General features: G+C 34.2%; 1 protein-coding gene across 1 annotated transcript; it reads right to left on the bottom strand.

Annotated features, from left to right (window-relative positions):
- Positions 1 to 138: 138 nt before the first annotated feature.
- On the bottom strand, positions 139 to 27,304 carry LOC137921638 (uncharacterized). The gene is made up of 4 exons (XM_068764437.1): positions 27,298 to 27,304; positions 4,382 to 4,473; positions 3,270 to 3,984; positions 139 to 2,928 (listed from the first exon to the last, which is right to left on the bottom strand). The coding sequence occupies exons 1-4, from the start codon at positions 27,302 to 27,304 to the stop codon at positions 308 to 310; spliced, it is 3,435 nt and encodes a 1,144-aa protein (XP_068620538.1). The 3' UTR covers positions 139 to 307.

Raw genomic sequence — 27,304 nt, 5'->3', positions numbered from 1 at the left:
ATGCGGGGAATCCCCGCACTGAATAACGTTTATTAGTGTTACCAGAACCGACACTGTACATCATAAATACAAATCTCAAATAGACTCCATCTTAAAAAAAAGGATTATCGCTATACAAAATGCGTGCTAACGACCAATAAAAATTAAATTGTTTTTTTATTAGATATAAAGAGCACCATCATGTGAAAAAACAAAGTTAAGCTTATCAAATAATATACAGTCAAACTTCTAACGTATTTATGGACTCGTTTCACTAAGTCCAGGAGCTTTGGCAATTGAAGAGTTAAAAGCTAAATAACGCGAAATATTACGGTTCTTTCTTCTGATTTAGTTGCGGGAAGAAGGCTTCTATCGGTAGTATGGGGTCGTCTGTAGCTATCGTGAAATAATTCGGAATCCTTCTACTGTTCCCTGAGACTGTTTTGAACATTCCTGGATTACCATAATCCTTACTAGCTGCGAGGGTCAGGTCGGAAACGCGTTTAGAGTGTTCGAACAGATGCTCTATGGGATCGTGATGTTTCTTATCTGCTATTTTCATGATAGCGCTCTCTGATCGCGTTCGCTCTGATGTGATTTCGCTCTTTTGATCAATGTTTGCAGTGTTTTCAGTTACGGTGATGTCTTGTACGGATTCTCCTGTCTCTGAATCTTTTATCCTCTTTCGTAAAAGTCTTTTATTGTGTACTATGGCTTGTGTGGACGATTCAACAGGATCTTCAGTAGGGCGAGGTCGCCGTTGTCCGTTCCGTATTCTTGATGATATTTTCTGCGTCGTTGATTCGTTCTCGGACGCCGGTCTCTGTCTAGCGGGTTGTCGAGTTGAATGTATCTCTTTGTCTATCGCTTCATTGCTGTCGGTCTTATTTTGTTTGTGTCTCGGATCTTTGGGCATGAATCGCTTCCTGTCAATAACACTTCCGTTATCGTTGTCACTGTTAGAGTTGTCTACATAAGGAGCCTTTCTTTGAGGAAATCTCAGTTTTGGTGTGTTTTCTATTACCTTCTCCGTCGTGCTAGTTGTACTACTGAGTCGATTTCTGTAATCCTTAACGTTGAATTTTGGCCGGTCTAATTTATTTTTCAGTCTTAGTCTTTTCCCTGTCGTTCTCGTTGTAGTCTCTGAATGCGGAGTGGTTGTGGTCTCGAAAACTTTTTCGCTGCTCTCTTTAAAAACTTCAGTGGTGGTCTCCTTGATCTCTACGGGCTTGACGTCTCTATGAAATAAAAATTCTTTATGTACCTCGGCTGAACTTTTGAGTGAGTCAGATAGGCTTACGGATACGTCACTGGTCGGTGTATCTTTTTCATCCTGCTTATGACTGTAGTCCGGCACATCGCTTGCTTGGTATTCGTAAATACTCGACGTCAGCTTGGATAATTGGGGACGCGTTGATATTTTCATAATTGGCGATTCCTTGATAGTGTCTGGCTCTCTGAACGCTGTAGTTGTTTCGACTTTATTGACCGGTGTTGTGAGCGGGCGGCGATGTCCGAGTTTTTTCCTCACGATAGTCGGTGCGGTGGGCGAAATCGTAGGCAATGCACTGGTTGTCAAATCAGTTGTGACAGCTGGAGTTGTTTGACTTTGATCTTGTTTTACGGGTCTAAGCCTCGGTCTGATTGTGTAAACTTCTTCTGTGACTGTAGTGGTCAGCGTTGGTTCAGATGCCGGTTCATACCTGCGTGTAGTAGTTTCTTCCTTGTTCCGATTATTGTTGGCGAATCCTGGACGACGTCTTCGTATTTTATTCCTCTTACGTATTCTGTCTTTATCGAGGGGCTCCGGTGTACTGGGCCGTTTGAAATGTTTGTTCGGCGGCAGCGTAGGCAGGGCCTCTACGGGAGTGATGTTATCTTTAATAACATCGTAACTGGTGGTTGCTTCTGTTTGGACTACTTTGGGCAGGTCGGTGGGTTTTTTCGTTCGCCTCGCGTAAGTGTGGTCTCCGTACGAAGGCGTGGACACTTTGTAGTAATACTCCTTAAGTTTATTTCTTTCAATTGGTTCGAAATCATTTTCGACTGGTCGCCTGCTTTGAGATTCGACATGTTCGTCGTAGCTCAAAGAGTTTTCATAGCCTCTTTCGCTTTCTGTTACGATGACAAAATCTTCGGTAACTTCAGAAGCGGGCGTCGTGGTCGGCTGCCGGAATACCTCTTCTATACTTTCGTGCTTAATAATTGTTTCTGCACTTGGTTTTTCATTATTTTCGTACGGATCTGGTGAAGACGTCCATGGAGATAAGTGTGTTATAATGTCATTGTGGTTCTCCGTTACTTCATAATGACCTTGTTGTACTGATAGCGGAGTTTCTTGTAGCTGTGTTTTTGTTTGTTCATTGTAGTTCTGCGATGTATGATGATTTATATTGTCTGGAAAACTTTCGAGTTTTTTGTTTATTTCATTTTCGTAGTTGTAATTTTGATTTTGCTGATTAAGATAATTGTTTATTTGTGCGTTCTGTTGATTTTGGTAGTTCTTAACTGGTATATTGTGCTGAGTTGAGAAATAAAAAGAGTTTGGCAATGTGGTCGTTGGAGTGATTGGATTGTATGTTGTTATTTTATTTAAGTCCAGTTTCTGGAAGTTTTTTACAAATGGATCCTGGGGACTGGGTTTGAACATGCCTTTGCTGTTCGCGTTCGGGTCTATTTTTGGCGGGTTGGATACCTTGGTTTGTTGTGTAGGTACGTTACGATAATCATTGGCTGTCGGTCCAAATTGGTATTGATTTTTGTTTGTTTGTAACTTAGGTGTAGTAGGTGAGAATAGGCTTGGAGTGGATTTGAAGTTGTTCGACGTGTAGCTGTAGGAATTGAATATCGTCTGTTTGGTCGGCCGGGGTGATATGTATGCTGGCTTTGTTGATGGATAAACAGGATCCCTTCCTTTCACCGACTGCAATCCGAATGATCCGAACGAACCTGAAAATAATGATAGTTTTAAAATAGTATATATATTAACGTATGCTATTTAATGTAGGGAAATAAATTGATGAGCCTTTGAGCTGATATTAAAAGATTAAAAAATCGCTGGACTATATTGGTTATTTTCATTCGTCTACAGATCTCCTCATTCTTGATTCGATCCCGAAGAGAATTCACGAACATAACCCTCTTCATGACACGTTTGGCGACTTTGGGCTTACCAAGGAGTCCTAAAGTGAGAGACCACGTGTCAATATCGTAAGTCATCACAGTGCGATGATGAAGGACATTGCAGCATGAATGGGTAGATGTGGAATATATCTTATTCTATATCTTACCTAATATGGTCGGAGGTAGGGGACTGTCTTGAAATGCGTAGTTGGCGAGTGGATTAACATTGTGGACTCCGGCGAAGGTCTGCTGCTGTGCCGTCTTCACCTCCTGCGGCTGGGCCGTGTTATCAGGCAATTTGTACACTTCCGGCTTAAAGATCTCGGTGACAGTTTGTTGTCTCTTACCGCCATCTATCGGTCTCCCGTACGAATCAATTGGTTTCCCGAATAGGTCGTAAGGTTTCGGGGTTTGGTACTGACCGAAATGTATAGGCTGAATGCTTGTTAACTGTTGCAATAGACTGTTTTGGGCAGGTTGCTTTTGCTTCGATTGATACGGTTTCTGCTGGGGCCGTGCAGCAAATTGGTTGTGGGTATTTCTAAAAACAAATCCGTCAAGCGGATAGCTCTGGACGTATTTAAAATGAGAGAGTCCGTTGTTGGGAAGGGAGAAGGGGTTGAGGTAAGAATTAATAGGTTGGTTAACGGGTGAAGCTGGAGCGGCGGAGACCGTTCTAAGTGTAGTGGGGCGATAAGATTGCGCGATTGAGGTTAGTTTAGCGGCGTCTCTCGTTGCGATCGGACGTGCAGAAGACGGGTACAGATCAATCACGGGTAGTTTGTATGACGGCGCGTGAAGAGGCGCAGTGCCGAAAGATCCGTATAGCAAACCGCCTGATCCCACTACTGGCCTCCAACCGCCTTTCGAAAAAGGTAGAGCCTGGAAAACAAAAATTTAATTTGAGAACCAAACATTTTTGCACTAAAATGTATTTTTTTAACAAATTAATTATTATAAATGGTTTCTTCCATAACATATAAATCCAAAAAAACATTCGCAATGAAATATTGATTAACAACTGTGTGGGTCGCAGATTCAACTTGCCTTCGCGATTTTTGTGATTTGAATAACATCAATTCCTTCTAGCAAACTGTAAAACATCTTAAAGAACCTGATATATGCCAAGACCAACGAAAAAGGGATAGTATTTGATATAAACATGTCCATTCCAAGTTTACTTAGTGGACTTGATCTCTATCATAGAACAATAAAATATGGGGCAGTAACATTTAAAAAAAAATTGGCAAATTAAAAATATTAACAAAAACGACCTTACCCCTTGGGATGCTGAGCGTCGATGATGTTTTTCACAGTCAACTGTTAGTAGAACAAGATGAAGACTTGCTGCCACCAGCCATAGCTGAATACCTGAAAGAAAGAATTGTTATTTAATATATATATATATATATATATATATATATATATATATATATATATATATATATATGGTTACATAGATAGATAAAAGAGTAACTCATTCCGCTTAAACTGAAAATTTATTTAAGATCAAAAATCGTCATCATTTCAGCCGTAATTTACTGCATCAGCAGCAGGCCCCTCCCATAGTTTTCTAATAGGACCGGGTTTATGGCCTCCGTTATTGGGGACCTCGCGGACACCCCATCTTGTTGCAGGTGAAGAAGATGAAGGTTGACATTCTTTAATGATTCTTTTCATTTCTGTACACTTTCATCATTCATCACACGGTCTATCTTTCCTCTTCTTTTATTCTAGAATTTTCTATTATTTCCTTTCATACTAATTTTCATTTATCCGTTCATTCATCGCCTCACTTCCTTCCCCTAGTTCCTCAAATATCACAGATACGTGTTATTATGCTATTGTTACAAAGCATGAGTTACAGAACCCTCTAAACAATAAACACTGAACTCTAGGATCAAGAAAACGCGTGACATTGAAGTACGGTTCTCGGAAATTTTAACCGAGGATTATCTCGAAGTTACTAGAACCATATCCTTAGTATAAATAAGTGTGTGTACCCCCCATGACAAAAGTTCAGTGTTGTTTTTCGAGTTATAAGATTAAGATCTACGATCAGTGAGTGAGTATTTGGCAAGTTATTTGGACAGTGATTTCTTGAGCGACTTGAAGCGTAGTTTGGACAAAGCGAAAGTATACTTTATGTTAAAGTAGGGTAAACATCTGATTTGTGAATAAAGGACTCAAACAAGAACCAGTGGTGTGTCATTTCGAGTCAGAACCCACAGTACGTAACACTATTTCATATTCTTATTTAATATACTTATTTATTACACATTTTCAAGTTTTTCAGTTTTAATTATTTACGTAACATTATTTTAAGCTACATAGCCAAGAGCTGGTTGGAAGCGGCCTGTCTCCACCTTGTTGTTGGACTACCTACGCTGCACTTACTGGTGCGTGGTCTTCACTCCAGTTTCCTTAAGGCCACAGAAACCATGACTTCTGCGTGCTATGTGGCCCATGCACTGCCACTTCAACTTGGTAATCTGATAAGTTACCGGTTACCTTTATTCGTCGACTGATCATATATTACTCAAATCCAAATATGACTGACTTTTTATTACGATACAAATTTTATTTCATCATTTAAATAAATGTTTAATATGTTAATATAGACTTTGGGCATAGACAATATACATACATACAATACATAGATCGATGATCATCTTCACCGATCTCTCTAATCATTGTAAGGCCTCTTTAAACCTGATACGCGGGTCGTCAGCCCCGAGAACCGTACCCGACTCCTCTCCCTGCAAGGCGATAGACCAGGCACTCGCACGGTGAATTCACGAAAAGCTGAGGAGTTACGTTTATAGTATTGTATTAGATATTTTGAACGCCGGGGTATTTAAATTGCTTTCAGGGATTAAATGTCTTTATATCAAATTTACCTATATCTGTATACAAAAGTAGCGATGTCGCTATTGTAGGAACACAGTGCGTTTGAATAAAGCTGTTCCTCCAGCTGAAACACCATTAGTGTTGCCAGCCGCAATTTGTAATAATACCAGAAAAGTGAAATTTAACTGTTGTCACATGGAATCGTAATAACTGAGCCCGTGGGAAACCAGAAAACGAAGGTGACTGTTGTCTTGTGTTTACATTCGACTTGTTGATTGCAGGTTTGTAGAGTCTGTGGGAGCCGCGAAATGGATACATTCATAAATACATACATTGTCTATTGTTGAAGACAAAAACGAATTATAAAGATATTTTATAAGGAAACTAATGTATGTGACGCAGTGCTCAGAATAGAAGATTTTTGGTATTATTAACTACATTTTTTTCTTCATTTGTTAAACATGATCAAGAAAGAAACTTATAATGTGTGACATAGCTATCTATAGCTAGAAGTCAAGATTATGGACATTCAAGTTCGTCATTAGATTATTTAGAAGGTTAGATTTAAGTTGTCACTTGTTTTGTTTCTAAGCAATTATAAAGGACAGTTGAAAACGAAACCTGTCCTCGGCTGGACATATGACTTAACTTTAGATTTCAAATGATTAGATAGATGCTACCTACATCCCGCGATTTTCGATGACCCTGACAAGATTATCTGTCCAAATTGTAGTTGGACTTTCTACGCTCCGCTTTCCGATCCGTGGTCTCTATTTAAAGAACCTTATGGCACCAACGGCCATCTATTCTGGGGACTATGTAGCTTGCAGATTATCACTTCAACTAGTCAATCCGCTAAACTGTATCAGTTGTATTATGTTTTTACAAAAAATAAAGCCTTAAGAATTAAAGTTAAATGTGAATTGTCTTGAATGAATAAACAAAATAGAATTTCCAGCGCCAAATAAACATTCCATTTATGACCGTAAGAAATATTGGGGAATCATATATTATATGGTTATTTTTTGACTGCGCCCGGCTAGAGGAAAAGTATCCATTGTAACAGGAGAACATACTATTAGTGTCACTGCGTTTTAGAAAATATGTATATGTATATAAAATGAAAGATTTGGGTGGACGAACACGTGTGTAAGTGAAGCGCCGATGTACCCGGACGGGCTGGTTGTTAGTATTTGGAGCGTATCAGAACGCCGGCTGACCGAGACCGTGGCGAGTTGTTTTCCGTCCCATGTTTACTTACGGTATATTGTCGTCGTCATTTCAGTTCATAGACACCCTTTGCAAAGTAAAGGCCTCTCCCAAAAATATCTATGGGGCTATATAACATAATCGCCAAACTTGACAGGCGAATTAGCGATTGCAGTGTGATATTACATTGCGCAGAGGAATCTGTTGCCCATCCTCTGGAAACTTGTTTGTGAGCAGTGGCAATCCTATATAATTAATGCACAAATTCTGAATTATATTGTATTCCAGAAATCAAACCCATGACCTACCACACTACTACAAAATAGTACATATGTTAACAGTAATCTTTGGAGTCTAACTATATTAATATAGCTTTAACATCATGTACATAATAAAAATAAATTTCAATTAGTGTTGTCACAATTACTGCACTCTTGTATATAACCTACTTCCGAGTTTTAGCCTTTAAAAAGTATAATATTTTACAACTGAATGTATGATATAAATTTTTGGTAAAATTATATTCGTTGTAATTGAGAAAAAAATGTTTAGGGTAGCGGTTATTTATTTTTGTCCCAAATTTTTATTTTCAGCATAATATCTTTTTTACCAAGGTTATGAAATTATAGTGTTATCTTTGCGATCAAGATGTAGAATTTTCTAGATACCACACCGGTAAAACTGGGCTAATCCACCAAACAGCCATGTTTATGTTCGTACGATTTCAAACTGTTTCCTAAAATTAAATTCCAGCTTATTTCTCCATAGTTTTTTTTCATCAGAAGACTCCCTAAAAGGAGTGCCTATGACGTTAAACATGTACATGCCCGCCAAACATTTCTAAAATTTAATTAATTCTTTCGATTTTCTCCCATCAATATATCGTTATAAAATTAATTATAATAAAAAGATAGTAGATACTAAATCAAAACAATTTTTTGTGACGAGTTATTCTTAAGATGTTACAATTTTGAAAAAATTATTTTCTCACCAAACATCGGAAACTTTTATTATGTTTATGTATGGTACCTCTAAAATTTTTCAGTTTTATGAGAAATGCATTAAAATGTCGTCTTTATACGGAAGTACGTACTTAGCGAAATCTTGAATATGATTTTAATCTATAGAATTTAAAATAAAAAAACCACATATCAAAACAGAATGAAATACTTGATTGGAAAGTTTTATAATTTTCAAGAAAAACATTTTTCTGTTCTTTTGTGGATCGTTTTTATTTTATATTAAAATTTGTGTATGAAAAATTTATTTAATTCAAATGTTTATTATAAATTAATGTTTTGTAAATTAATAATTAGTGTTAATTTATGTGCGGCCCGCCAAAAAAAATTAGATTGGGCCGTTGATTAAAAAGGTTGCTCACCCCTGGTTTAAAATGATTTAAAAGAATCGGTGTGTACTTAAATAACATTTACATTTTTTCCCCCAAAACTTTCTGATGTCTCACGTAACAACATAGCTCCATTGTTGATAGAATCCATATAAGGTTCCCATTAAATATTCTTTGATAATTCGCCATTAGAAATTAAAGTATATGGTAGCGTTGCAATCGCGGAGTGTTATTGCACGGACGTTATCACTTTCTACCATTACGTGTGCCGCTGTGGCGTTGAAAATCGTCACGTTTGTACCACCATGGGACGGTATGGTCACCATGCATGATGTGAATAGAAATAGAGTTCAAACCGGACCTGTCTATTACGCATGTTGCCCAATTCGTATCCATTGTTTGCATTACGTATGTAGTTGTTGTTATATTTTAGAGGGAAAACGATCTTCAATATTGCGATATTTTTTTTTTGATACAAATATAAAGCGAGCAATGATAAACTAAAAGTTACGATCTTTAGTCACTTATAGCTGTATCTATTAATTTTTGTTATACTAACTTTCCATTCATTACGTAGGCTCAGGTTTAGGTTGAGTTCTTCGGATGCATTGCCCAAAAATCAGGCGTCTTTCATTACTTATTGTCACCGGCAAAATCGATGGTAAGAGACATAGTCCTTTAAGACCGAATTTTCATTGCTGTCCAAATGGCATTTTCAGATGCGGGTTTAAGGCAGCGGGGAGATAGGGCACTTAACCTAACCCTCAATAAGGTAGAGAAGTTCGACGACTCGAGGAGAGCGTCGGCCACGGCCACTACGTGCTAAAATATCATCAGAATGGGATTCCGTCGAGTTCTTAGATCTCTACGGACGCTCCATGAAGTGATTAGGCTCAAGGGTCCTCACGAAAAAACCTCAACTGAGGTTGACACTCATGGTAATAAGCACTGATAGCTTTCCAACATAAAAGCGCCCGAAAAGACCGAACCTCAATTGTGTTGGTTATTAATATCTGGTGCTTATGCGCTGATCTGACCAAATTCAAACCACTCTCAACTGCAATGTCTGTGAGATGGTACACGGCACAGATAACTGGTGCAGATGCAAAAACATTGTATGAGATAAGATTGTTGTAAGAGAAAAAACAAGAAGAGCTGTCCTATCATACATGGTACTGTAAAAAGTTATAGGTTTCTTGTAAAAATAAATTAGTGTGACGTATTTCAAAATGACATATTTACCTGTCTAAGTATTGAATAACGACAATTTTAAAAAATATATCCTCTACTTTGTTCACTGGCATACTTACTATAACAATAATGGGAATATATTTTCATTGTAATTCTTACAAATCCTTTTTCGGATTCGATTGACGTTGAACATTTATCATCTGAGTTCAAGTGTTTCAATTTACTTTGTCGTTAGATGTAGTAAGACTACTTTTTTCTAATTTACTATTTTCCACGTAGTTATTTTTTCAACTTTTCTACCCATTAAAACATGAAAAAGATAAGCGACTTAGATATGTAGTAGATGAGATAAGAAATAACTCGTTGGATATATTACTTCACAACTCTTATATGTCGTCACAACCGCAGAGTGGTTACTTACCGTTACTTCTACGGGACACTTTTATGACGACTACTTGTCATAAATTTAATACGACGTCCTTTTCGGCTACAACGTGACATAAGGCGCCAGTGAAAGCGATTACAATTTTAAGTTGTAATGTTTTGATGTTGATACTAACTTCTATTACGTGCCGTACTCCTAATGAGGACTGATGGATAACAGGTCCTTCCGATTTTTAATGTACAGGGTGATTGGTGATAGGTTAAAAAGCTTTAAAGGGGTGAATGTATAAATTATTTATCAGCGAATATGCTTTTGCAGCTATTTTTAAACATTAAAAATATTACTCTGAAAATGTATTTTTTTTTTCTATTGGAATGAACGAAGGCATAACATCTGACACTAGCAAGTCTGCGGGGACAGTGTTAATTTACAGGAGTAAGCAATAATTAATTTTAATATGTAGTTATTAGTATTTTGAGCACGCTTTTTAAGAATATACTTATTACGTCATTTGTTATTTCTGAAATCACTGATTTTGAGTGGGATGTACTTAATATTTGATAGGAACTGTGCGTTTTAAATGTTTTACTTCTATTTCGATCAATCTATCTATACATTTATAAAGCTTTTAAACCTATAACCAATCATCACGTAAATTCGTACAGGAATAAATTCCTATGTATTCTCTCTCCCTAAATACGTACAATTAAAAATATTTCATATATTATTTGTATCTCTGTTTTCAATCCATCTAGCTATTTATTACAGAAAACAATCAACAGCGTGTTTGTCTATTATCTATGGGCAAATGTGTTTATTATCTATGGACAAATGCTATTTATACTCTATGGCGCTGTCACGGTTTTCGCGTCGGAGCGGAAATGCGAGTGGCCATTGTCTCAGGACTTCCCTGCCTTGTGTGAAGTAATTAACTCGCACGACGAGAAGGAAACGCTTTCAACTATCTTTTTTGTATCCTTGTCGATGAGATCGGGGAGAAATTACATATGATGCCAACTCCTGGTCAAAATTAGACACATGCGTTTCTAGAGTGTTTTCCGCATCTTCTTTCAATGCCAACGCTTTCCGAAGTGATAATAATGTTAGCTAGGCAATGTAATCCGGTCAAGTCGGGACGACTCGTGCGCTTTCGAGAGGGTTCGGACCTAAGTCGAAATGTTAAATGGATATCAAGTGATAGCATAAGTTGAGGTCTTCGCTAGGAGGCCATAGCGCCAGGTCACTACGGGGCGCACGCCTTAGTGATCTAAGGCTTCGGCAGCCCTCCATCCCGATAAAAATAAATGATGATTACTCACAAAAATTTTTTTTTTAAGACTTTAATAGTAATGTGATTATATTTTCATTATAACGCTTTTTGGTGCAAAATATTTTTTTAATTCTATACTTTTTTGATTTTGATTGACGTCAAATGATTGATAGCCTTACAACAACTGTCGTGTTTTAATTTATTATGTAATATACAGAAGTGAGCAGTGGTATCACAGCGGTAAAGGACTCTGACATGCGATCGTAGGTCGCGGGTTCGATTCCCGGGCTACAATAAATAGTAATATATAAACAGGGTTTCTTTTTACTAAAGATAAAGATCTTACTATACTTCTTAAGTTCTCCACTTCTTAACATATATAGAGTTCGTTATTCGTTTCTGTTTAGCTAACGGCCGCCACACACGGCTAGCGCACACAGCGTGCCCTGCTCCGCGGACCGTAGCAGGTTTCACTCGAGCTATTCGCGGGGAGAAAACCTCACCCGGTACATTTTTATGCTTTTATCTCGCACGAGAGAGCACACCGTCCGCCGCGAACCGAACTGGCTATTGAAAAACTAGATTATTAACTAAATAAAAGCAAATGCGAACTTTTTTTACGTTGTTATATTTTTTTAGAATGTGGTTCAAATTAAAATCGACGTGTGTGTTATACAATTCATTATCATCAATCAATACAATGATGAGTTGCGTATAATATCGAAATGTATTTAATTATGAAGAATAAAGACTAAATTAACAGTAATAAATAAATATAAAAGCATAAGTTCATAAAAATTTCATAAGTATTTCCGTCTTTTTAAATGTTTAAAAATCATCTAGACAGGTAAAGTTGTATTATATTAAAAAGTTTAGTTTTCATACTATGAAGAAATAGATTTGATTTGACGAAAAAATGTATATTAGTATGAGCAGATTAGATTTGATTCTTTATTTCTTCTTTTTAGCTGATAGACGCACACTGCAAGGTTCAACCAAATACCGGCACCATGGCCGGTCTTGTGCTTCCAGCATCACACGACTTCCGATACGACTCGTGGTCGCATCTTCAAGACTTTTCAGCTGTAACGAGCATCAGTTGTACGGGCGATATGCTTTACCCACTTAAGACAAGCAACTTTTCGAGCTACGTCTGTGATTTTAGTTCCACTGCGGAACTATTCATATTCATATTGATTTGATTAGATAATAATAAATTTGAATAAACTGTTCTAACTTGAATTATAAACTCTCTGTTTTTGTTACTACACTCGCGAATATGTCATTTGTTATATCCATCCATTTATTACCGCTACCAGGAATTTAGTGAAATTAAAAAACATACACTTTAGGGTAAATAAATTATACGTGTTTTTTTTATTAAATATGTAGAAATTCAGTTTCCTTTCCTAGAATTTCATAATCTCTCAATCCTAGCTTAGATCGCATAGATTTCCCATTACAAATCATATGTGTTTTGTTGAAAATGAGTATTAACCAGAAATCTGTTTTAAAAAATTAATTCAGCGAAATAATAAAAAATATTTTTTTGCGATAATTTTGTAACTTCTGTTATATATTAAAAACAATTATTGTTATAATTTACTTAAATATTAGTCTAATGCAGCATAAAAATCAACAGCTGTGACGTGATTAACGAAATAATTGTTTTCATGTTTGTCGAAATCTTTCCAACACAACAAAAATTACACAACAAAATTTATTTTTCATCTTTAAAATATATTGTTGTAAAACCATTAAATCGTTAACAGCGTATATGTTGCTAAATTTTGAAAATATTGGTGAAAATCGATGTTTGAAAAAGCAATTACAGAAACAATAAAAGTTTAAATAAATAAAATGTACAATAGATATTGTTTTTAGATTCGATAACGATATTCGTAGAAAACTGAAAATAAAAATTATTGAAATCGATTTTCATTTAAGTAGCATTCATGTATGCAGAGAATCAATTACCTCTATCATTAGACCGTAATGAAAATGTCATGCGATACGACTGAAAACTAAGAAATAACCGCGAATTCCAAATTTGAAATACGTTGTTACAAATCAGTTTGTATCATTATATTACATAATTTACACTTTTGTAATTTAATTCTTTAATAGAATAATAATTCATTTTTACTATATTAATTGTTAAAAATGAACTTACACAACTTAAACTTTTCAATGACTTCCTGAATCACGACAAAAGTTTTCTTTCTTTTTTATTACATTATATACTGCCATCCATACAATTTATAATATAATAAAATAATGCTTTTAGCGGCGTTGATGGGTCTATCTCGGCACTACAGTTTGTTTAATTCTAAAGATGATTGCTGGCGGTATGTCTCACTGTCTCAACACCATTCAATGCGGAGTTGCATTTCTACCACACAATTAGTGCTATAAAATTTCAAAGTTTAGTTATTTTTAAATTGTATAGAACACTAACCTGTTTCTTATATAACCTTTAAGTAAAAATAATACTAATATACTTCACTCTGAATTTAATAAATTAAATATTATTATTACACTACTATATTGTTAGATTTACTAAAAAAAAAGTATCAAAGAATGTTTATGAGTTAAGACTACTACACTATAAATCATTTCATAGAAGATATTGCAATGTTAATTAAATATGAAATCCCATTTTCTCCGGTTACATTTACTATACGAATAGATGATTTACTCATATTTACGTGAATAAGATATGTAATATATCCTATGTTGAGTAAAGTATTTTGGAATTTCAATTTGTTCGCTTTTCGATGGCCCCCAATTCGGTAATAAAGTAAAATGTAGCGGTTAGACCGAGTCTCCCGAGAGAGCCATCAAGCTTTGAGACTTATAAAAGAGATGTAGCCTAAGCCACATAAGCGGACAGAGATGTGGTAGAGATTAAAAAACCGTTTAAGGTGCATTCACTACGCGATTACATTTTTATTCAAGTGCGCCCGTGAAGGCTGAACTTTGGCGTTATCGCTTGCTATTCTCGGACCTTCCAAATCGTTCAGTTGATAATGTTCCATGGGAAAATAATCACAGCGATTCACCAGCAATTAGTTCCGGCGAGCTACGAATGCTTCGATTTATCTCGCCGCTTTACTTTTTCTCGGCGAAACAATTTCATTTGCGAATACAAAGTCACTTGCAACGAAGTTAGTAGACCGCAAACGCATGAAAATAAATTAATGCACATATTTACGTTTGAAATACAGGGTGGTTGACTGTAGCTCCAAAAGCCATAAAGCGGTGAATGTATGACTCTCTCGCTGTCCACTAATGTATCAGAAAATCAATAGTTACAGATATAATAAATAACCTAATTATAATACAGTAATAAAGAGAGATTTTTAAGGAATAACTCATTTTGAAATATTTATTGTTTACTATTTGTCCCTGCAGACTTGTACTACCAGAAGTCATTGGTCTGTCGCGTTTCAGTAAAAAAAATATTATCAGTCAGCCCATTAGTCAGTAAAAAGATTTTTGTTCACTGAACGTCGAGAAATAATATCGATTATTGCACGTTATAACATATATCATTTATCGATCAACATAAATAAAAGAGTGAAAGTGAAAATAAAGTTATGAACACTTATTACCGCGAAATGCAATTATTTATTTATGTATTGTTTTATTATAATAGATATTCCAATTTATTAACAGTAGTTACTACGCACTATGTTCTACAACTGCTATTAGTTTTGCGAGTCAAAAGTTGTTCAAGATATTGTTGCTCTATTTTTTACATCGGTGTACGAAAAATAATTCCATTTTTGCATAACGCGGTAATAAATGACTTAATTCCTGGACTATCTATATAAAAGGGGTTTGTTGTCTTAAAAATTCACTCAGAAAATTTATTTAAATGTATCTTTATAACAATACAATCTCTTTTAATTCTAATCATCATCAATTATGTTCCAATTTCAAAAAGATAAACTATCTAAACAAGACATGTCATGTTTTATGCAAAACTCTTTCGTGTCGAAATCATTGTATAACTAAACTGATATCGTGAGACATTTACAAGTCGCGGTGAATTCAATAAATGACCGTACGAAATGTTTTATTATCCAATCCAGGCCATCAAACTAGGTTATTTTACGAAAGTCATGCAGAATCAAACCGAATTAAACGACCTATCGTTACTGTTTTACAGGAATAATTAACTTGTAGTCAATCACAATCCGTTATGGTAGTAAATAGTAAGTCATTGTATACAATTGTAAGTGAGATACTGTAAACAGATAAAAAAGAACTATTTTTTTTCTATCATGTAAGATTTTTATATCTTGAGGTTGGTTGAGGATATTTAAAAAGAAAACAAATATATTCGATTTGTTTCTCTGATATGTAGGGACTTATTAAATTATTAATTAAAAAAGAAAAGATAAAATATATTTTTAAACAATATTTTTTTCTGACGTCTAACATTTATATTTAATGTGATAGTGTTAATTTACCAAATCGAAAATATAAGTATGAGATATTTCAAAAGATCAATTCGTCGTTGCCGTTTCAGCCCATAGACGCCTACTTGTAGGCATAAAGATACGGCTCCCTCAAAGATATCTACGAGGGGATTTCCATTATGGTATATTGTCATGTTTGGCAGACGGGTTGGCGATCGCAGTGTGGTATTATGGAATGCAGCGGATGCTGCTGTCCATCCTCTTAAACTTGTTTGTGTTAATGCATAGACTTTGAATTACACAACTGTGTCCTGGGAATCAAACCCGTGAGTTCCGATCGCAAGGCCTTATATATAAGGCCAAATCCTTACGACTTCGTCGCTCGAGAACAACTGAATTAAATTATTTTTATATCTGATATTTTAATATGATGAAATAGTATTAAAAAATCAAATCTTAAAGAAAAACTCAAATATAATTTGGGAGGACTAATGTATTTCATTTATACCTGTTTCATTTAATATTATACAAAAAGGTATCCATTTATTTATTTATTTCATATTGGCATGCCAACAGCAAAATATAATAAAGATTTAAATATAATGTAGCCGTACACATCTCTGGCTATAATTACGTTAGCTTATTTCTAAGCATTAATGAATGAATAACACAGAAAAATAAATGTAAAACGCCTCTATAAACAAGAATAAAATAAGATATGAACAACTTATGTTAATATTGGACAAGATTTTATATATGAGGTATTGAATTATTAATCCAAAAAAAAAAACAAGTAGGATATTTATTTTGTTACTTATTGATGCAATGCGATGGTATATAAATTTCGAAAGCTTCCTTAATCAATAAAACAGGGCAAAGCTTTCGCACGATGTCGGTTTTATTTCACATTGTAATAGACTTTTTATACATTAATAATGAAATGATTTGTTTGTAACCGATTTGTGGGAAATTCATTGTATGTATGGGAACTGTCAGTGGCAGTAAAAGTGATGCAATGTCATGATAATGAGGAAATTGACGGTGACATGACGAGAATGTCAATCGACGTATATCAATAAAACTTCCTGAAATAAATTAGAAATTAATAATTATACTTCCGTAACGTGATTGACAGGTATATTTCTATCTGCGCTTTTTAATATATTTAAATTAAATTTCTAGTCCACTTTTCTATAGTTCGTCTAATAATACACAGAATTTAGAAAAAAGATATTCCGATAAGCCTAATGTGACATTAAATAAAATATTTTGACCTTCAAAAAATATAGACTTTAACGACGGACACGGAAAGTAAAAATGACCTGAATGTTATTATACTGTATTTGCTGGATAGTCTAAATACCACAAAATGCTTAACAAATCATTGATTATCGATAACGAGGTAAAGATGCATTTACATGTCTCTGTCGTAGGCAAGGTGTCGACGTGTTCTCTTTTTAAATGTTTTTATTTACTTCACAAAGTTACGTCTTTTAAAGTTACGTTATTGGATGTATTTTTTCATTAATTCCTTTACCTCATTTGTAACAGCACTAGCAAGTACATTGAAAATTTCATTAACAAAAAAAAATTGACATATATCCTCATGTCACCGCAAAGATGCTAATGAACAAAATTGAATAAATTTGACTTGCACATTTTTTAAAAGTGGCCACATGTAAACCCATTTTTAACCTTACCCGATAAAGAAATATAGTAATTATGTCAACAATAAATAAATAATCATGATTATTACGTTATTTTTCTTAAGAATATGACATAAAAACGATTAAATATGAAAATTTTTTTTTTCGTATTCTTATAGAGTGACTTTAAGGAAAGTATAGTAGGCACAAAGAATGTCTTCCTCTTATTTATTTTCATTATCATTTTAATTGTAGGACGTTCACAAGTGAACTGGACATAAGCATCTCCAAAATTTCCTAATAGGAACTGTAAAAAGCGTCCTGCAATCAAAGTCCTTCCACAACCTTAACAAGGTAGGTGGACATAACACGGCACTGTTCGTCCTTATAGAATTTTATCTAAAACTTAAATTTGCCAGTCTGCCAGGCTGTGCTGGTTACTTTCATTTGTCTATCTTCTAATTCCTAATTGGATTTTGTAAGTACATTCTGAGGAGATACATGGTTTTTTGAACGACTGCGATCTTGCCAATGAGCTCCGAAAAGATTGGTTTCAGCGCCGTAAATCATTTCTTGTTATAAATATTGGTCGTAGACCTTCAATTGATAAATTATTTATATGTGAAATAAATTCAATTTAAATCATTCGTTATAAAAGTTTAACAACATAGAAAGTAAAGATCTGCTACAGAATATTTATGAGTGCGAGTGATAATCCAATTTCTACGGCGTATGATAAACAAAGAGTGAGTGGAATCCGTACGCGGGTCGATTACCATTCCGCGCCCGTGACCTTACCGTAGCCGTCTGCGTCACCACTTTCCTCGCTACGTGACGTGGTTATAAGACGCAGGAGGATGGAGGAAGCTTTCTTTACCTCTTCGCTTTGTTCGCATATATTTTCTCGATATCCTTTTGAAATTGTGTTTGAATTCCTTTACATTTGTTCAAAGCATATATTACTACCAGTTAAATTTCCATTTGCAGACTCTAAACGACGTAAATTCTAATAAATTATATTATTATATTATTGAACTTTTAATGTCCATTGGTCACTTCAGACTACATTGGCAAGTTCAGCCATGAATAGAGCTATGCTCAGGAATTCTTTACAAGATCGAAAGGTTGAGGAGATTCGTTGGCGACGTTGGGATTCTTCCTAGGGCCGGTAGGTCTTGAGGTAGTAACAACACGAAGTCCGAAGTAGAAATGTGTTTGTTCATTTCAGCTTCGCCCGTATTTATATCGTCCTAAATGAAAAATTTTATTTTTATGGATTTCCCATTTTCGTTTCTGACTATCATGTAATGTTGCTACCATAATATGAATGTAAATAAAGAATTATATTTCTATGAAATTCCCTTTTTTGATGTGCCGATGACGAAGTAGTAATGTTGTCCCTACAACGCATTCGAGATGGTGGCGCCGAATATATACGAGTAAAATACTGTGAAAATCGCGCCAGAATAATTAGGATAGACGAAAGACAAAAGTATAAAAGAGTAGCTTGGATAATCTGAGAAAGCTAATAGTTATCGGGAACGAGGTAAAATGTAGCAGAGGATGGTCACCTACTCGACTGACACAATTTGAATAGCGTACCAATATGTATATATAGGTACCGTACCTATATATATATATATTTGTAGTTTTCGTCTTCAAAAATTAATAAATCATTTATGGTACAGGGTATATCGTATGTACAATAAAAATCCACAAATAATTTCAGGTCTGCCACTGGAGAGATTTAAAACCAATATTAAAAACACATTATTGAAAAAAATATATTATTATAACCAATAATACTATATTGATGTAAATGTGTGGAATTAAATGTTGTCGATGCTTACTCAGGTAGCTAATTATTGTCATGGACTCATTGTAAAACTATATTTGTAAAGAGCGACTGTTGAGTTTCTCGATAACTTTTTTCAACGGAACTGCTTTTTCAGCCGGTGCTTAGAGGGGCCAATAATGCATATACATTCACGTGGAGTCGAGACGTATGTTGATACATATTAAAATACGGAGACGAGTTCACGGAGCGGAAAGGTCCGTAAACTTAAAACAAAAAAAGATAATTAGATAGATAAGAAACTGCAGTACAAAAGATGTATTTTAAGTAGAAAGAGCCACAGCTTGCAATATATAAAATAAAACGATAGGAAAAATAGAATATGAAGTATTAAAAAAAAATAACACTTGACAAATACTGCAACATTCACGTGCCGATACTTTTCTTAATAAAGTCTAAATATTTGTAAGAAATTATTGAAAACATCAATTTCTGGTGAGACGACTATGAGTTCATCATACCTACCCGTGAAGTAAAATATGTGCATTAAAAAAACCAACGAAATATTTTATGACAGCGTTGTCCACGCACAATTCAAACACAAATGGAAAGCTGGCTCTTTTCATAACGTCGTATTGATTGACGTTCAAATAGGAATATATTACCACAACGAAATTATTCATACAAATACTTTTACTAAAGATTTCTATGAATATATTTTTTTAAATATGTGTGTCATTGTACTCTAGTGAAACATCCTCAAGGCATATTCTCAATTTATCGTAATTTTCAACCACCTTCAACCTAAAATCACACTAGCTATGTCGCACAAAAATATATAATTTAAAAATCATTTGATATTTCTTTTTATGTATTCGATGTTTAATTTTAATATTACGGCGCTAAAATTAGATTATTTTGCCGATAGTAGGAGAAGAACGACTAACATAATTGCGTTACACTCGCCAATTACGATTTTGAAATTGTTTAAATTTTTATTTATAACACGAACATACTATATATATACTAAGTCTCAGGCGTTGATGACAGTAAGCTATTTGACCACCATTGATCCTTCCTCGATATCCAATTGAACCGTCAAGATGCAACAAAAATCCACCGTCTCCCGACAACTTTTCACTATTATTGGATGAAATTCAAAAAAATATTGCTCACTGCAAAAAGTTAATTTATTGAAGTATTTATTACACCGACTTAAAGAACTAAAAATATGATTTTTATTGAGCTATAATGTAGCAAATAATTACATCACTTTGTATTAAGTGTAATCGAAAAGAAAACATTCTATTATTCACAACAATAATCATTGGTAAAAAGGTATCGATACTTCTGTAATCACTTGCATATAAGCGAACAAAAAATTACAGAGCGGTCATAATATTACGACGTTGCACAAAACGCGTGTTTGCCGGTAATTTTAACCGCATAAATACACCCTGTATTTATGAACCCGTTACGAAACCTCGCATTATATTCTGCACTTTTCCTCGAGTGAAAGTGATTACAATTAGCCGCCGAAAACGGGTCGTCGCAGACACTTGGGCAGATTAGTATCTTGCAGATGTATGAATGTGCGAAGCTGCGCATTATGATTTAGTAGCTAGCTAAACTAGCTTGATAAACATGAAAGATAACAAGAAATATAGACTTATTTCATTCATATTACAATATATACATTGAACATTTTCAAATTGCTCATATAAAGAGCAACTGTTAAGATTCTGGCCGACTCTTCTCAGCAAATATTTCGAGTCACTGACCTTTTTATAATGATAAAAATAATTAACAGTTCACAAATACGTTAGATGCCTATTTCAATAAAGACATTTTAGATTTGATTTTTTTCTTTATCACAACGACCCGTGTTAAAGTTCTTTGAGAGCTTTAATTTGAGTATTAAAAGCAAACTTAGTCTACGCGCGTTAGTCTTAAAATCTGTGGATAAATTAAAGTCCAGTACGGTTTTTCCTTCTGCCAAAAAATAAAGTATAACATCATAAAAAAGACGGTTACTTGATCGTTCATTTGATTTTTACACTACGCATTTTTGTAAAACATGAACATAATGGATACAGGCTATACTAGAATCACTTCCGCCACTTCGCCCTGCGCTGATGTTTTCTTGAATGGTAGTAATATTACACAGCCTCAGAATGCTATAAGCTTTCGAGTGACGTATGTGCTCTCCCAGGGACCTTGGTCACTGGTTGATTCATCTTTGTTGGTTGGTTTGAACCATCATGGTTGCACAGACTTATTAAGATTAGGGGACACTCGGGCAAACCATGAACTGATGACTGGAGGGCCGGCCGCCAGAAGTATAGGCAATTAAATTTTTTTGGTTTTATTTATTTGGAATAGAATTCAATATTTTTCGAATGTACGAGAGTATTATTTTTGCTGTCGGCGGGCCACCAGTATACGACCGGCGGGCCGCATGCGGCCCGTGTCCGTGTCCGTGTATCCGCTATAGCGATCTAAGATCTGCATGGCCTTACAGTACGGTAATAAAATAGTAAAAATAGTTTACCATAGTACCGACTTTTCTCACTCCTCCTTTGCGATACTATTTATTCTTCTTCGAAACTCGCTTCCTCACGACACCAGGGTGATCAGGAATCGTTGCGTATTTAAAGCGAAGTTTCGAAAGCTGTCGTCTGACGGAATCATCACAATAATGTGATTTTATTATTTGTCATATTTATATGAATGATATTTGTATAAATTTTGAGATAGAATTTTGGTTTTATTTGCCTAGAAGTTTCATACATGATTAAGTTTGGATATATTTAGAAACGAGTGTCGTTGTGGGACCTGTACTTCCTTATGAAAGGAGGTTATAGCTGTCGCGTTTTTTATGACCAAATCCAACCCGCGAGTCAGACCGATGTCGCACTTCAAGCAAAGAGAAAATAATTGTCTTGTTGACAAATTACGGTCTTCAAGTAAAGGCTAAAGTGCAACAGATATGACTGAGTACTTTTATTACATTTATGAAAACCTTCATGACATTGTTTGCAGAGGTGCATAAATAGCCATGTGGCTTTGTCAACACAAGCAATGCGTATTAGTATTCCGAATGGAACAGACATATGATCTACTTCACACAAAAACCTTTATTTCATTTAGGATAGAGAACCCGTCTCGACTGAGAAGTATTTCAACTCATATAGTGGGGTCACGTCGGGGTCAAAGATAAACAATTATGTTTAAAAAGCATAAAATTACGTCTAATTTGTAATCATTTTGGAACTAAAAGAATGAATGGCAGGAAGTAAGTGTAATGATTCATTTAAATACATTTTCTTGTGGTTAAAAAGGAAACAAGATGGCGTCCGTGTCGAATTAGACACGAACTTTGTTATGCCGGTAATTATTGGTATGCAATGCTTGCTGCTCCACGTATGTATAATTAGAAAGTATAAATATATAGTAGTTAATATGTAACCAATGGACTGTATGTAAAAGTTAAGTCAAACATTCGTTTGACTAAAATATCTTTGTTTATACAAACAACGATTTGTTATTCGCAAATATGATATTAAAGTTATAAAAATACGTTTTCGTCATCATCATTTCTGTTACCGAACATCCAAAATGACCGGTTGAAAGCGAACTGCATGCTGCGTCTTCCGACAATCTTAGATTTTACTAAAAATAAATATTTATTCATTTATTAAAGTTTATATATAAGCTAGCATAATTCTGGCTAAAGCTTTATACGTCTGTAATAGGCAAATATATTATATTTTGTACCATATTATCCCTCTCTCTCCATACTGCCCTCCATTAGTTGTCGCGGGAAGTCGCTGAATATGGACAGCGTATGACTTGTCGTCTGGCAGTCTTTGAGGGAGACCTATTACTTACAGATGACGACTATCGACTAATATGATGACGATAAAAACATATATTTATTACTTTTATGTAAATCTATATTGTTCCGCTGCTGGCGTGCTCTTTTAAAACAAATACATAACGATATTTAAAATCCAGCTCAAGACGAAGTACTCTTCTGGGGCTCTGCGTCCGTCACTTTATATAGCGAATGCATAAATGATCAAAGAACTCGGTGACTTCACAATCCCATGAAATAATCTAAAGGCTTGAGCCAAGCCATGCAAGATTAGTTAGCGTAAAAATACTAAAGTGAATATTTTTCAATATCTCCTGCTTTTATAAAAACTGTCTTAGTCGTTGCAAAAGTCAATAAACAATAATAATAAACCGGATATTTTTTACAAAATCAGTTTTGTTTCATTATATGTAGTTTTTTTTACTAAGATACGAAATCCATTAATTTGTCCATATCGTCCTAAGATAATAAAAGATAAAATTTTAGAAAAAAAAACGTTGTTCATTCATAAATATCAGACGCGATGATACTATAATCTGTTTCTATTAAAAAATTGGGGTTCATCTTTGTCAGCTAAAGGGGTTGATATTTAAAACTGACCAAAGACGCGTCCGTACTCTGCAAAGGGCTTACTTCAACTGGTGAATGTGAACAAGACTTTCTAATTCTTTTTAAGATTAACTATTTTCATAACTGTATTCCATTATAATTAGGTAATTACAATTGTTTGTGGAACTCACCACTACATAATCCCGATTCTCGTTCCGGTAAAGGAATGATATGTAATATTTTTTTCATGCATCGATCGAATTGTCTATAGCAATAAAATCGGTGATTGCTTCCGTTTGTGTAACTTAATTAATTCTATTTAATCACGTGAGGTTAGGCGAGGTTCGTGATTTTTAATTCGACGGGTGTTTTAATTATTTATTATGATTACACAAAGTTTGCAGTACAACAAAAAAAAATTAAGGAGTGTACACCGGAATAAAGTTTTTCACTTATCTGTTAAGCCAGAGATATCAATACAGACAAATAGACAACGCGGTGGTATCATATTGTTTTTACATATTTGGTGACATATTTTTTTTTATTATTATAATATTTTTGTATATGAACTATTCGTTGGAATCTCTTTTTAAGTAGATGTTACCTGCATTCGATGACTTCGCTTTATAAGACATTACTTATGACATGACCTATATGTATACAGGAAGATATTACTTATTACATTATGTATACAGGATGATGGATTAAAGTTTAAAAGATTTAAAGTCATGCTCAAGCTCAAACGTTTGTCCACACCAACGGTGGATAGACGAGTTATAATATTTGGAACACGCTGGATGTAGACTGTTTCCAACTTATGTTATAAATATATTGGGGAGGCCTTGCCCAGGTTGAACATTCTACGTTTGAAATGATGATGATATATGAAATTAATTATATCTATGCTACACTAACGCATATTTATGTATTCGAAACGAAGATGTATAAACTAATGTTGGTAAAGATATTTTTCAGTCACATATCTCTTTGAGTCCACAGATTATAATTTTTTTTTTCATAACCACAGTTTATCCGAAGCGAATCTAGCGGTTATTCATAACTTTTTGTATTATTTGGACTATAGTGTCCACAGAAAATATTAAAATTCGTGCCTCAGAACAATCGAAGTGAAACTGAAGTAATCAATCATGCTTCACTTTCTATTTTTTCTGTCTCCGATAAATATTTTAGGGCATTAAATAAAACCATCATCTGTTTAGACGATAATACGACCAACAAATTATATTATGGCCAGTCATCCGTATAAATGGCGTGATTTGTACGTACGCATTAACATGGGCATGGGAAATGGCATCTTTAACTGTTCCTTTTATTCTAATTTCCAGAAGATTCCGGAATCTTCTTTAGACGAAAAAATTAGGTTTCGAATACGTGCCAACTAAATTTTACGCTTCTTTCTTCTAGTTAGATCTATATCAAGAACATTATCTAATATATGAAGAAGCAAAGGAAATTTATTTATTTACTAAACGTAAAATATCTTTACAGGAACCTTTAACCTAATACAGTTAAATTTAATACTGTTGTACCAACATTTTTTTATTTAAATTAAAAAAATATTAATAATATATCTTATCTTTATATATTGTATTTAACTTTAATCACTAATAAAACTTAAAAGAAACCATTTCATTTCAAACATCAGACAATATATAGGTCTTGCCATGTATAATGTTGAATACATATTTGCATGCATAAATGATTTTAATTTATGCATTTATTACTGAGCAGTAATCAGCTACTTAGCTTATTTCATTTACTGGCAGACATTGGCCTCTCCATAGATTTCCAATCAGACCGGTAGGAAGGCACTTGTATCGAGCGCCTTTAATAACATTAAGTTTCCTTAGTTTTCATTCCAGAACCTTAAAGCCCTAGGGGGACCCCTAGGGCTAGGGCTTAAAGCCCTAGGGGTCCGCTGCCACTTCAACCTGGTAATATGCTTGGCAATGTCATTACTTTCAGTTGTCTACGGATCTCCTCAAACCATTCGATCTCATTAAGAAATCCAGAGCATAGACAGCTAAAGCTTGTTGAATCACCCAAGTGAGCTAGCCGATAGCGTCCAGAGTAATAGACCGCGTTTTAATGTCGGAAATCATCACTGGCAACACACATTCTACCATTGGCTCGCTAAGCGGCAGTTTGCTTATGTAAGAATTATGACCTTAATCAATTTATTTCCCATATAAAAATCTGTAATTTAAAAAATTTAAATAAATCGTTAAACAGCGTTTAAATAAAGACAAAACAATTGTAGAGAGTTCACAAGTGTTCTAATCCTTATCATTATGCTAGAAATCAAAGTAAAAAGCGGATCAAAGCCTACTTTTTCCTCAAGATTTACAGTGCGGTCGTCTCGCCTGCTACGGAAACAAGCCGACCATTCTGTGAACGCATCACTAACCACTAACGGCGAATGTATCCAGTATTTTTATAACATCCTGTTATCTTCTGATCTAAATACATGTAATCAATGCAAGCAATTTGTTATAGATGTAAAGGTTTTAAAGGTAAGGAATGTGTGTACGTGCTCATTTGATATCAGCACCGATATACACCCAACCAAAAAATCTATGGTTTCAGAAATATTCCAAAACAGAATTAAATAAATCACTACATATAAAATTAATTATATTTTACTTTTTGTTCCTGCAGAGTTTGTACTGTCAGAGGTACTGCTCCGTCACATTTCAAAAGAATAAATAAATTAATGTTACACATCTTAGAATGGTTAGAAATAGCTGTAAAAGCTTTTTAGCTGGCAAATAAGCTGTACATTCACCTAAACAAAGATTTTAAGTCTGTAACCATTGAACCTTTATATACACATGTATAAATATTGTTTTTAAATTAAAATTGTAATAGTATTATACATCCGCTTCTACCGGAAAAAAATATTTCGATACCTGCTATGTAATTACAAACAACTACATCATCCCGAAAATTTCTTTTCATTCGCTTCGTTTATTTGAAAAATAAATGTCACCATTAAAAAAATATATTATTTTGATATTGAGATACGACCTGTTATATCATTATACGAGGTAATATTTTTTTTATTTATTTAATTTAATTGTATTAATAGAAAATTCCGCTTTTTAGATGTCTGCTTTTGATTCTATTTTGATTTATTGTATAATATTATATAATATATTGTATACTGAACTTATTTTGTAACCATTCAGCTGTGACGTATTAATGTGGCGAAGTATGTTTTATATTAACTTAAAATTAGGTAGCCTATAATTTTATATATTATGCCTGTACTCGTAATATGTGCTTATAATTTGATGTGTTCATGTTATAAATAAAATTTTAAATATTTATGTGCCTACATAAATAAATCGTTGAAAGATCGAAAATAATTCCATGCTTGTTTTATTTACTACTTCTAATGGCATAGCTTATTTTTTATCCACTACTTAATTATTATTCCGTTATGAATATACCCATTATTTTTACATAAATTAAATTTCAATTAATTTTAATAAAGATGGGTTTTATAACAATTCATTCATATTTATACCTAAATACAGAAAAGATTAGAAAATATTTCGCGCCTTTTTCTTTGGCTAACTTTTTTTAATTATAAATTCTAAATTTAAATTTAAGAAAAATACTTACCGTTCAT

This window comes from Battus philenor, unplaced genomic scaffold, assembly GCF_028537555.1.
Source record: "Battus philenor isolate CCGP_79_NKW_IND1 unplaced genomic scaffold, ilBatPhil1.0.hap1 SCAF_19, whole genome shotgun sequence".
Classification (NCBI taxonomy): domain Eukaryota; kingdom Metazoa; phylum Arthropoda; class Insecta; order Lepidoptera; family Papilionidae; genus Battus; species Battus philenor.
Note: the sequence above shows the minus strand (reverse complement) of the source record. Positions and strands in the feature narration are given on the sequence as shown.